The sequence below is a fragment of the Abramis brama genome (genome assembly GCF_963993115.1).
Source record: "Abramis brama genome assembly, chromosome: 7".
Taxonomy (NCBI): domain Eukaryota; kingdom Metazoa; phylum Chordata; class Actinopteri; order Cypriniformes; family Leuciscidae; genus Abramis; species Abramis brama.
The window spans coordinates 21,720,250-21,733,240 of NC_139969.1; the positions used below are offsets into that span (position 1 = coordinate 21,720,250).

A 12,991-nucleotide genomic window follows, 5' to 3' on the forward strand; every position below is an offset into this window, starting at 1 on the left:
CCTGCGCAGTGCTCAAATTTAAGCAGAAAAAGGCAATTATGAAACAACAACAAAAAAGTCACGAAATAGTACAACTTTAAAGGACAACGTACAAAAATATCAAACCAATGTTTTGGCCATCAAATTTAATTGATAAAATAAGTTTAGTATATTTATCATTGTTTTCATTGCAAACACGTGGCAACTTGCTGTCATTTCTGAAGCGTACCCTTGTCCTGAGAGCAAGTTAACCCTTCTTCTTGAACCCAACCTTCATTTCATAGTTGAATGTATTATTATGCCATTATTGTGTTTGCTCTTCCCATCAGCAATTACAAAATATGATGATTTCGGAGTTTATATATTGGAGTTCATTATTTGTTCTGTAGTAGGCTACTATCTAATAGCAAAAAATCAGTTCATTAGAGAAGGAACTGAAGACTAATTTGGGGCTCCACATTCCACCTTATTCAACATTGATAATATTATCAGCATACCAATTTTTTTTGAAAGATTGTGTGACACTGAAGACTGAGTATAAACAGGAATAAATTGCATTTTAAAATAGCATATATTAAAACATAACTTTAAATGGAAGAATGACTATAGCAACAGATTAAAAGACACATGAAAAGGGTTTCAGCACCATTGTGTTTTCAAAGGCCTTCCTATGTATCATTTAATATAATACAATTTAAGGATTCTGCTTCTATTCTGCAAAACTATAAAGTAATTGTTATGTCCTAACAGTCTTGGGATTTTTAGATATCTATAGCAAAGCAAATAATTAAGGTTGTTTTAAGTTGGAATGGTTTACTTTAAAATATGAGTAATTTTATAATGGCAAAAAATACACAAATGTAATACAACCATTGTAACTCTAGAACAAAATGTAAGAAATTCTTACATTTTGTCTTTGAATATATGTATACACTAAACAATTGTAGATGATGTTCCTTCATAGATTAATTTTAAATATATCATAACTCCCATATTAATTATGTAAGTTTGTATAACCTTCTTTCAGTTGATTTATAGCTTATCACACAAATCTCAGGTGACATAAAAAAAATCTCCTCTAAACTGAAAGGACAAATCACTTTAAATTTGCAACCATCAATATCACTACTGAAATACACTGAAATGCATACAATGTGATGCCTTTAAAAATATTTTTTAACAGATATATAACTTTGGGAATATAAAAGTAATATACAATCATCTAAGTTCAACATCAGCTGCGCCAAGGCCAGTGTATATATTGCACCGTCTGTCAATATTATGCTGTTGTGTTTAGTTAATCTCTTTACTATAGCATCTATAATTATTTCCTGTCAAAGGATGAGCTCTGCTTGAGGTTTAGTGGAATATACAGCAGATCAGATTCACTTATGTCATAAAAGGTAAGTTCTGTGACTGCAGTAACAACGTTCATTCCACAGTTGCCATGAACCAAGGGTCCTCCTTCAGGCCTCTGTGGAGCCCTTGAGCTGCACCATCTCAGCCTCTTCTTGAGGTTTGGAAGGAGGGGCTCCACGTTTGCGGTGGAAAACTGCTGCTATCTCTTCACAAGTCTTCCCTTTTGTTTCAGGTACACGCAAGTAGATGAAAACGGTGAAACCGAACAGGAGTACTGCAAAAATGACGAAGACATAGCTCCCACAAAGACTCTAGGGACCAAAGCAAAGTTAGAGTTATTCTTATTTTGAAGGCCTTGTGTAGTGATGGCATGTAAGAATACTGCACAATTGTAGAGATGCAGCAGACTCTTACCTCTAAATAAGGGAAAAACATGCCAATAATAAAATTGCATGTCCAGTTGCAACACCCAGCTAATGCGATGGCTGCTGGACGTGGTCCCTGACTGAAGATCTCTGCCACAATGAACCACGGGATTGGTCCAGGCCCGATTTCAAAGAAAGACACGAACATGAATATGGCCGTCATGCTGAGGTAGCTCATCCATGAGTAAACATCCTGAAAAGCAGAAGAGAGAGAATTATTAAACAATCACTGACCACAATTTCTGATACTCTATACCTCCTCAATTAGAGTTTTCTCCATTTTATAAATTTTGGCTTTCTTTCATATTTAAAAATGCCAATCATACCTGAAATGCCAGACCCACTGTCATGGCCACTGCACAGCAGCACATTCCTCCCAACCCAACCAGAGTGAGAGTTCGTCTGCCCGTTCTGTCCACCAATATCACCTGGAGAGCGCGCATACAGACACATAAATGAACCAGACTGTTCAAGAATCGCAAGAATCATCTACGATTGCCTGTATGCTTAAAAATTTCTCGAAGGTGCACTCAGAGTTTTCAATTCATTATTTATTTATATATATTTTTTGCCATATACTGACATCTAGTGGTTTTGAACTGTTATACAACCAGTTATTTTTAGGCTGTAGTGATATTTGGATATTTATTCATATGTATTATAATTTATTTTGATTATTAATTTATTCATTATTCAAAATATTTTATCTACTGTTTAATAATAATATTTTTTATTACTACTGTCTACTATTATTATTATTATATTATTATATATTATTATTAATATTTATTATTATTCATTTATATTTTATTTTTCCTCTCTTTCTATCATGTTTCCACATTACCACCAGATTTTAGGGGTTCCACACCACCAGAATCACAATTCAGCCACAAAATTAAAAATATTTGGCTGGTCATGTGATCGCAACATGGTGGCCTTCATGTGGCAACCCTTTATTTTTATTAAGCTGTTTTTGTCTGACTTCTATAGAAGCTTGTTTCCTCCACAAATTTCTCTCACAATTCTGACTTTTTTTCTCACAATTGTAAATTTATATCTCACAATTTTGAGTTTTTTCTCACAATTGCAAATTTATATCTCACAATTTTGACTTTTTACTCACAATTGTGAATTTATTTCTCGCAATTTTGATTTTATAACTCACAGTTAGGAGTTTATAACCCACAATTCAGACTTTTTTATTACTCGCAATTCTGATGCAATTGAATTTTTTTTTTTAATTGCAAGATATTAACTCGCAATTCTGATTTATTTATTTTCTTTTAAACTGTGAAAAATTGTGAGGAAAAGAGCTGAGCAGAATCTTGTGGCGGAATCTCGTGTGAAATTATATATACAACATATTTTTCAAAATGACTATTCATTTCTTTAGAGCTAAAATCAGAAAATGACTTTCTAAAAGCATTGTGCTTTCATGCACCAGATTCATCAAAACATGTTCTGAATGGATTATTTGATTTAGAGTAGCTATTGACTCATTGCTCAAAACTGTTTTCACTAGCAGGCTGCCCTTGAACTAGCATAGATAAACACTGCAAAGTCGCGATAAAATATGGCTTCTCTCCAGCTCTATGAGCCTACAGGCCTCTGCCGATCCAGCAGTTATTATAACTTATTATATATAATCCTTTCACAAGATTCAAGGTGCGGTGTGAAACATGAGCATGATTGATAATGTCAGCAATTTTATTTTATTAATCTAATCTAAATTTTGACAAATTATGATCATAGTGCTAATGAGTGTTGTTCTGCCTTTCAGTTCTAACAATTGCTAGCTGCTGTCTAAAGAAACACGCTCTCGACTAAGTTGGATTTATCTACAATATCAGTCTTGAGTTACTGTCAAAAAGCATTAAAGGAAAGTAAGACCCAAGAGGCAACGGCTCTCTGCTGTTTCTAAGAGACGAGAGCCTGTTCCTCAGCAGCCGGTGTTTGCCTTTAAATTAGTGTCTATTTACCGACACAAGGGTGAAAATGATGTTTACAACTCCCACTCCAATAGTGGCATACACAGGCTGACCGACCCCTGCAGTCTGGAAGATCGAAGTGGAGTAATAAAAGATCTAGAAAAAACACAAAAACAAGATCAAATATTACTGTTGTATAATAGTAATGTGGTCCATAAAACTTCAATTGAATTTTTTTTTTTTTTTCAATAAAATTGGAGTAGGGGAGTAAAATTGAGCGTACAGCGTTGATCCCAGAGAACTGCTGGGAGAAATGCATCATCAGAGCCACAAAGAGCTGCTGGCGGTACACAGAGGAACGGAGCAGACGCAGGATGGACATCTTCTCCTCTTTCATGGCCTCCTCCTTCTGCGCCTGCATCTCTGCTATGTCCTTCGAGGTGTCGTAATCTCCCTTCAGCCTTTTCAGACCTACCGAAAGGAAAAACAGCATCATTATTTTGTCTGATCTTTGGGGAAGTTCAGAATAAAGGCCTGTTGACACCAAAAACAATAACTATAACGACAACTAAGTTATTTTTTATGTTTTAAAAATCACTCAACTCTAAGAGAATAGAGGCGTCCATATCACAACTATGACAACAACGACACAGAGTAACAATATTTTTGGAATCCCTTTTTTTTCCCCACAATGTTTTTGAAGAATATTTGTCATTATAGTGTTCCTTCTGGCTATGAACGAGCCTTCAGAGAGAAGAGAATTAATTAAATTGTAAAACATTCAAATTATTATGACAGTGTTTTAGTGGCACGTTAATGTAAAAATAAAGTTATTAAAATAATAAAGTTGTAATGTTGTAAATATAAAGACTTCATAAGCATTTTACTTAAAATACAAATTCGTATTACTTTTTGCATTGAAAAGCAATTATAAAGCATCACTGTTTTTATCATATATATTTAAAAAAAAGTATCATATAAAGTCATACATTTTGTGTACTATGAATGGATTTGGAGAATTTAGATACTAGCATGATTAGCATGTTAATATTTACTAACAAATAAATACTTTTGGCAAATCGGCACAGAGTTTTCATTAGCATCTGGCAGCGGTTATGAACAGTAGGAAATTGAATTTATTAAGGAGAAATAACCAGACAGACATTCAGGAAATTGCCTGTTTTGTGCAATCTGTAGCAAAACCAGTGGACAACTCAACTTCGCTGTGATGTTACTTTATTAATTCTCATAATATTGCGACGTCAATCTCACAAAACTTTATTCTCAAAAAATTGCTACTTTAATGTTGACTATTCTTTAAACTTAATGACTAAAGTTAAGGCCTATTATGAGATCATCCTCAAAATGTTTCTATTTTTACCACTGCACAAAAACGATCTCTCTACTCTATAAATACAAATGACATGTTTAAGCATACATTGTCTAAGAGTTAAGGAGTGAGAAGACTTTGGCACACACTCTTGCATGTTTCTTCCACTTTGCCCAGTTTGATGTAGAGGTATGGAGGACTCTCTGGGCACAGAAGCAGCAGCAGACTCTGCAGGATGGCAGGAGCTCCAGAAAGACCCAGCAACACGTGCCACATGTCATCATTTCCCAGCAGGAACTCCAGACCAATGACCTGTAGATAACAAGGACACCTGCACACATCTTACAGCTTCTAATAAGAGCCGACAAAGATTAAACTTCAATAAAAGCTTCATTTTTTAAAAGTGATGAAGACTCAAAGCAGATAATGTGACCTTAGACTTCATAAGCGTTTGACTTAAAATACAAATTCGTATTACTTTTTGCATTGAAAAGCTATTACAAAGCATCACTATTTTTTATCACAATTGTTTTAGGTGATTGTTAAACTGATTTGCCATGGAAGGTCATGTATGGCCAGGCTCTTTTATTTAATAAATTGAAATATTCAGTTCCCGCTATGAACCTTTGAATCTTTATGTATTTGTGGATTTGACACTCACTTGACTAAGAAGGATGCCAATTACAATAGCCAGTTGGTGGAGCGCTCCCATAGCCCCTCTGTACTTCACTGGAGAAATCTCTCCAATGTACAAGGGCACCAGGCCAGATGACAGACCTATAACACATATGTCAGTCAAAACATTTTGCATAAACATACAAAACATATACAGTGCAATGTAATAAAATAAATACATTTAAGTAAATATCTGTAATGAATGAATGCCTAGAGTGTGTACACCAGTCATTTAATCTATCTCTATTGATATCTGATATAATCTGATATATATATAGTGCTACTTCCTTTGTAGTCAGCGACAACGATGCATCTGAATATGCCTACCTCCATACTGTATCGTAGGCAAAAAACTATATGTGAGTTGAGTATTCAAAGTATTCATAACACAGTAGGTGAAAAGTACCTGGATGACCTACTACTTCTAGCAAGATTCTGAAGTGCACATTTGATGGACACTTTACTATCCCATGAGGCCAAGGAAAATAATTTAGGAATGGGGGATGTAGTACATCCTAATTTTATTCATACTACACACATTCATACTATATAGAATGTATAATGTCTTTTTAACGGTTGCAAAGTACGTTTCAAACCAAATGTAGTACCTATGCGATTTCAGACGAAGCAATGATTGAATCATGCATCATTCACACTGATTTGTTGAATGAAGCAAGTGCTGCCTGTATGAGTGAGTCATTGTATCATTCACTCAACTGAATCATTCAAAAACACTGATTCATTAAGGAAACACTGCTACTGTGTTGTACACAAAGGTTTATATTTTGACTTAATTTGGAATTACTTTCGTTGATGAGAAGATTTGATCATTTTACTGATTTGAATTTTGAATCATTTTCATTTGAGTTAAATTAAAATGTTAAAATGTCCTTTTTTTAATTAATTATTAATTAATTATTTGTTGATCGTAATGTGAATTAGGAAAACCCCATTGGCCTAATGCAGCCAAATATGAATAATGAGAAACAGAAACTCAACAAAATAACTGGAAATATTGTATTTAAAATGTAAGTTACTCAATAATAAATTCTTGTTTATTGAACTGCTATAAAGCAATGTCCCACTCATTGATTTTCTAAACAGCTTGCTGTACAGCTCTGCTCATATGATTTTGCTTTTGAATTATTATTAGACCAAGGTTGTTATTATTAAAAGACCTGTTTCCTTTTTATCTTACGCTCTTGTTTCTTCTTATTTGTTTTTAACACATTTTAAATAAAATTTCACTCCATTTTTTACTATTTATTTTTATTTCTTATGCATCAGTTATGATTAGCTACTTTCAAACTTGACTTTCTTACCACAGTACAGTCCCATGATAGCGCGTCCTGCTATCACCATGAGGTAAGGTGTGCCCATCTTAGCCAGGCTCATGAGCAGCCCAGCCGTTATGGCAAGGACATTTATTGCCAGCATGCCTTTGATCCTGTAAATCAATATTATACAGAGAGGAACACAAATGAGTCATTCTACTGTATCTGAACATATAAATCTTAATTCTTCAAGATAAAGAAAGCTGAAGCTATGTGCAATTCACATCATTGAGCGTTTTGCTTTTTATGTTATCGCAAATAATAATTCCCAAGTTCACAGATACTCCACCTTCCACGGAAGTCGCTAACAAAGCTCACTAGAAAGGAGGACACCATGCCTCCAATGGAGAAGATGGCCACAGACAAGGACCAGTACATGACCACAGAAGGATCAGAAGCTTCTTCATGTTCTGTGGTGTTTCCTCCTTCTCTCCGGGCCAGTTCTTCATTATAGACACCAAGAGATCTTGCATAGTGCCTCTCAATGACCTACAACACAAATGGCACACTGCCATGACAAATCCTATCTAATAATGATACAGAACAAAAGTCCTTTCTCTTGAAGATATAATCTTAAGCAGATAAATCCATATCATTCTGGCTCACAATGCAGCTGGGAGTGTGAAGGTTGTAATGATGGTGTGATGACTGACCTTCTGTGGGGCATTGATGACTCCCAGGCTGTATCCCATCTGAAGAGATCCAAGTGTGGCTGTGAACACTGCCAGAGCGAGTGTGCCTGTTAACTGCTGCGAGACAGGAAAACAGGACAACCGTTAACAAACAAACATAAACGTTCAACGGACTGTATTGATTTATTCTTTATTAAAGGGAAATTAGGGCACACGTAAGGTTTCATTTGTTACTAGTTAACAATAACCAATGTGAACAATACTTCAGCATTTAATCTAAACTAATGTTAATCGCAACATTTACTAATACAGATCAAATGTTTTATTTGTTAACATTAGTTAATGCACAGTGAACTATCATGATTAATGGTTAATACATGCTGTAAAAATGTTGCTATCACAAATGAGATATTGTTACAGAAATTAGTGAAACAAACAAAATGATCTGCAAAAAATGACAATGCTCAATTACATATTTTACTCTTAATCGAATGTAGCCCCGCCCCTTTTCAGCGCTGCGCTTGTTGTCTTTTGTCTTCCGGTTTGTATTTCCACAGCGATCTTACGTATTTATGAATGAACTGCCCGTTTTAAAATCTTCCCGGTCTACTGACATTTGTTAAGATCTGCTTTAAACATTACAATGCTCGTGATAACATTCGTCAACTCTACAATAAGTAAATCCATTTCACCAGCTAATTACTCTTCGACAACGATGCCATACAAATATACAGAGCTACCGCAAAACCGGAAGTCCAAAGACAATATTCTAAAGATGGCTGCACGCTTGTTTCTCTGGCGCATGAACTGAATGAAAGAAAATGTTTGTGAACTAAAATATAATTTTTTTAATGAACAATTACGTTCATGTTTTTATTTATACCAATAATAAAATGTGGAGGTAACACTTTACAATAAGGTTTCATTAGTTAACATTAGCCAACTACTAGCCTACTTAATGAGAATTTCAACATTTACTAATGCATTGTTAAAATCAAGTTGTATTTAACATTATGTAATGCTCTGTGAACTAACAAGAACAAACTGTATTATTAACTAACTTTAACAAAGATTAATAAATACTGTAACAAATGTATTACTCGTATTAATTGTATAAGTATTCTTCTGTGTTTGAACAAACATTTGATTTTAGCTCAATAAACATGATTAGATAAAGTTGGATTAACACATTTTACTCAAGATAATTGAGGTGATGCAACTAAAAATATGCTTTTAAAATAAAAAAAAAAGTTTTTTTGTGCAGTGAGTAATACTTGAGTAAACAGAATTAAAGCTCTTGATAGACTGAAAATATCTGGTAATACTAATTTAATAGTGTGTTTTGCTCATATTACGTTGCTACAATTATCCACTATAGTATAAATAATGCACAGTCACAAAGAACAAATGTGTGTATAGAGCAGGTACACGGAGTTCATTCACATTACCAAGTACTTATGTAAATAAACTGTCATATAAATAGAATGACCAGGTCCTTGAATATCATCTAAAAACTGTTGCATTTCTTAAAGTACAAAAATTCTTACTCGTCAGTTAGTACTGAACCAGAATCCATATTCTGGTCATTTTTGTGATTCATTTGTCCATGTTTAACTATATGGTTGTTTATTTAGTCAAATCACAGTAACAACGATAAACCCAGGAACATCATAATCACAGCATGAATAACATCTGCATTCATGATTCTGCATGTCATGACTATCATGTCTGCCGTCTCATTCATACAAGAGTAAATTCAAAACATTCCACAAAAAATACATTTAAATTAAATATGCATCTACTGTACAGCATGATCAACCTATCAATCATAGACTGCATTTTCATTATCCATTTGAATTTATGACGACAGATGAAAACATTTACCTTCTCCATTTTGCATGAAGTGTCAGCAAAAGACGCTCTTGGTCGTTATTAGTGGCTCAAAGGTTCTCGGCTGCTTTCCCAATACTCAGTAAATGATCAATCCTGTCACTGCAGGATCATGCTGCACACGGGTGCTGTGCTGGAGACCTTGTGCCCTCATCCATCCGCTAATGATGTCCATGTCTCACCGCAGTTTATATGGTGCTTTAGGAAAATCATTTCCCCACTGAATACCAGGCTATTTTTTCTTTTTTCTCTTAACTGTGGTGAAAATGATTGACATGACAACTTGCATAATTTTAAAGGATTTTGATAAATGTTTGTGGTGTAAATATTGAAGAACGACAAGTGTCAGCATTGCAAGATTGGCGTTTTTGTGTGTGTGTGTGTGTGTGTTTTTTTTTTTTGCATAGCATATAAAAATGGCTGGAAAAGACGTATGTGCTTGAGCAAGAAGAGTTAATGTATTACACCTATCAGAGCAAAGTTCTCAGTGCTCAGTGACACTGGTGATTTCATGAGCTCAGTAAAAAACAGCCAAAGATTCAGCAGAGGGAGGGACACAAGACACGAGCCAAAAAAGGTACTTATTTGTTTTATTTTTTTCTTATCATAAAATAAAAAAACAAACCAAAACGAGCTTCTATCACCGTAAAAGAACTGAAAATCTTGTTTACAGCTTCTGAAAGAACGACGATCATTAAAAATGTATTAAGACAGAAACATTAACCATTCTTGAGTGTCAAATAAAGTAGTTAATTAAAAGAGCTCAGTGAGGTTCTTTCCTAGCACTGGCTGAACACAGTGTTTCACACAGCATACATACATCAGCAGGACATTATTGCTAAAAACCTCTCATTCCCTCACCATTAAAATATCTTCTTTTGCTATGTAAGAGATGTGAAAGAAATATAAATATCTATATAGTGTGCAAACATCAAGTGACTTTGAGAACATCTAAAGCGTTGAAATGAAGACAACATACAAATCAAAACCCCCCAAAAAGGCAATAAACTGAAAAAAGATCTAATTAATAATACAAAAACAATACATCTGTTGACCTACTGTAACAAATATTGTACCAGGAAGTAATGATCAACATCTGTGATATTTTAGTCCAAGAGACTGTTTATAACTTGTGGATTTTGAGTACCACATAATTGTCAGATAGAGACACTTTTCCCTTTTTGGAATGTTTTGAGCCCCAAGTTTTTTTAACCGATTAAGCATTGTTGCAAAATAAAAGCTATCTCTTAATACATCAATGCTAAGTCTTTTGAAATGTTGAAAAAAAGACTTGCAGCCTAAAATGATGGATGAAACGTAAAAAGTTATGGCGTAAGAATATTAAAATGCAAAAATCAATGTGCCTTTAATGGTTGATTTCACACATGTTAACTTGTGCTAGGCACTATAAAGAAATCTAAAGTCATCATCAATTCTCAATAGTCACTGAAATACAGGTGCTTTTATCCTTTTTCTTTTTTTTTTTTTTAAATTGAGTTGATCTCAGATATCATGTTGCTCTGACATACACATCGCACAACATCTGATCCAGTGTCTACACAAACATGCAACCAGTGAGGGGGATTGTTTTCTTCCACGTGTGGCTATATTTCGTGCTCCTGTTTCGTCATGTTTAAAACATTCCAAAAAGAAGTTAAAGAAAGAATTCAAAATATGGTTTGCAACTTAAAGATTCGCTCGTCCGTTCAGCTCCGTCTTTCCAACCTCAAAGCTATAAAACAAACTTTGATATAGTACTTTGATACAGTATAGTACTTATTGGTACAGTACTTTTGATAAATGTACAGTATATGGATCTTGTTGACAATATACAAATGAGCACCAGTGTTATTCGTTTCTTTTGAGCATGTCGTTCTCTTCTGAGAAATTGGACAAAAACGGGCATCACAGATACTTGTGAAACTGGCAGAACTGTTTGCCAATATAAAAGTGTAACATCAAGAGACTAAAGCTTGGTCTTAGCCTGAGTGCTTGCTAATGTTATCCCCACATTTGTTATCTTTTAAATACTGTCCAATTCTTTACAATCATGCAACTGACTAAAATTCATTGGAAACTGAAAAAAAGTCAATCAAAACCAATAGGAAACAGGAACGTAAAGGGGAGGATCCTAAGAACAGGCTTTACCAGAGGCCACAAAATAAGGTCTAAAACCGAGTTCAAGTTAATCAGCGCCCTCTTCTGGGAACTGCGTGCCACTGCAGGTGACGTCAGATACTGCACCTCCATGAGCCGTGTGCAGAGAGTCAGTGCTCTCCCTACGGGACTGTCTCCAGGCTCACTCCTCTGAGTCTCTAATATTTTTTGTTTAATGTTTTTCAGACCAAAGTGTCAATGTACCGTGTGCTCACAGACAGGAAAAAGGCTCCACAGTGTTGGGTCTGCAGAAGCTTCACCAGTTCATCAAAGTGTTCCTGTTCAGCGTCATGAAGAACACTTGACTGCTACCGCCTGATCGGACCGAGGCGAAGAACACCTGCAGAACAAAATGAGAACTGTTAGCTTGTCCATAACGGTCTAAATTCTTTTAGATAAACAATAACATTTACATGTGGAGATGATCTAAAACAACACCACTAGTCTACAGTATGAGGGCGCTTAAGAGACTAACCTTGTCGTTCCTCTCACAGAGGAACTTGAGTCTCTGAGCTCTCTTGTGCATGAACACACCATCCAGGTGACCCGTTTCAACAGAGCGGATCTCAATGGCTTTCTCTCCCCAGCCCATGATCTGGTTGGAGTGGATATAAGCTGCAAAAAAGAACATCTTATTGAGTTCTAATGGATAGACAATCTTTATACCAAAAACAATATATCATAGTTCTCAAAAATGTGAATAAGTATTATTTTACTTTTTAAAAAATATTTAGTATAATCAGCTACTAAAAACACAGTGTTGGCGATTATTATTGTTGTGATATTTTGTTCAATTCTTGGGGACAGAGATCAAAGGGATAGATAATTTATGCAGAATGTCCAAGCAGCTCTTTTCCATATAATGACAGTGAATGGGGACCAAGGCTTCAAGTGAGACTTTTACTGAAATAATGACTTAAACCTCATATGGAAGAAGAAGAAGAACTGAGATAAAGCAAAACTATATATATATATATATATATATATATATATATATATATATATATATATATATATTTATTTATTTATATTTATTTATATTTATTTTTTTATTTTTTTTAATTATGTCTTTCTGGTTCCCATCGACCTTCATTGTATTAAACAGACATTCTGCTAAATATTTTCATACAGCTCCCTATATAAAGCTGGATAAACAAGAATATCAAACTTTACTCATCAACATACCATATAAAACAATATATACAGTATAACAAATCTCAATTTATTAATCAATTACATCATTGGAGAATGTAAACTATATTGTTACCAAGCTCTAATGTGA

At 34.5% G+C, this 12,991-nt stretch overlaps 2 protein-coding genes across 8 annotated transcripts in view; both read right to left on the reverse strand.

The window, feature by feature from the left end:
- Positions 1 to 59: 59 nt before the first annotated feature.
- On the reverse strand, positions 60 to 9,732 carry slc2a2 (solute carrier family 2 member 2). Its single transcript, XM_084118896.1, has 11 exons — positions 9,547 to 9,732; positions 7,684 to 7,779; positions 7,320 to 7,519; positions 7,019 to 7,143; positions 5,683 to 5,798; positions 5,171 to 5,333; positions 3,975 to 4,162; positions 3,743 to 3,847; positions 2,090 to 2,191; positions 1,753 to 1,956; positions 60 to 1,649 (listed from the first exon to the last, which is right to left on the reverse strand). Exons 1-11 carry the CDS (start codon positions 9,553 to 9,555, stop codon positions 1,446 to 1,448), a joined length of 1,512 nt encoding a protein of 503 aa, XP_083975022.1. The 5' UTR covers positions 9,556 to 9,732; the 3' UTR covers positions 60 to 1,445.
- A 391-nt stretch (positions 9,733 to 10,123) lies between these two features.
- Positions 10,124 to 12,991, reverse strand: part of tnika (TRAF2 and NCK interacting kinase a) — an 87,639-nt gene continuing 84,771 nt past the window's right edge. For all 7 annotated transcript variants that reach the window (XM_084118903.1, XM_084118902.1, XM_084118899.1 and 4 more), the window contains 2 exons: positions 12,185 to 12,324; positions 10,124 to 12,049 (listed from right to left, as the gene is read on the reverse strand). In XM_084118903.1, the coding sequence (XP_083975029.1) occupies positions 11,966 to 12,049; positions 12,185 to 12,324 (224 nt within the window). In that variant the 3' untranslated portion in view covers positions 10,124 to 11,965. The remainder of the gene's footprint in view (positions 12,050 to 12,184; positions 12,325 to 12,991) is intronic.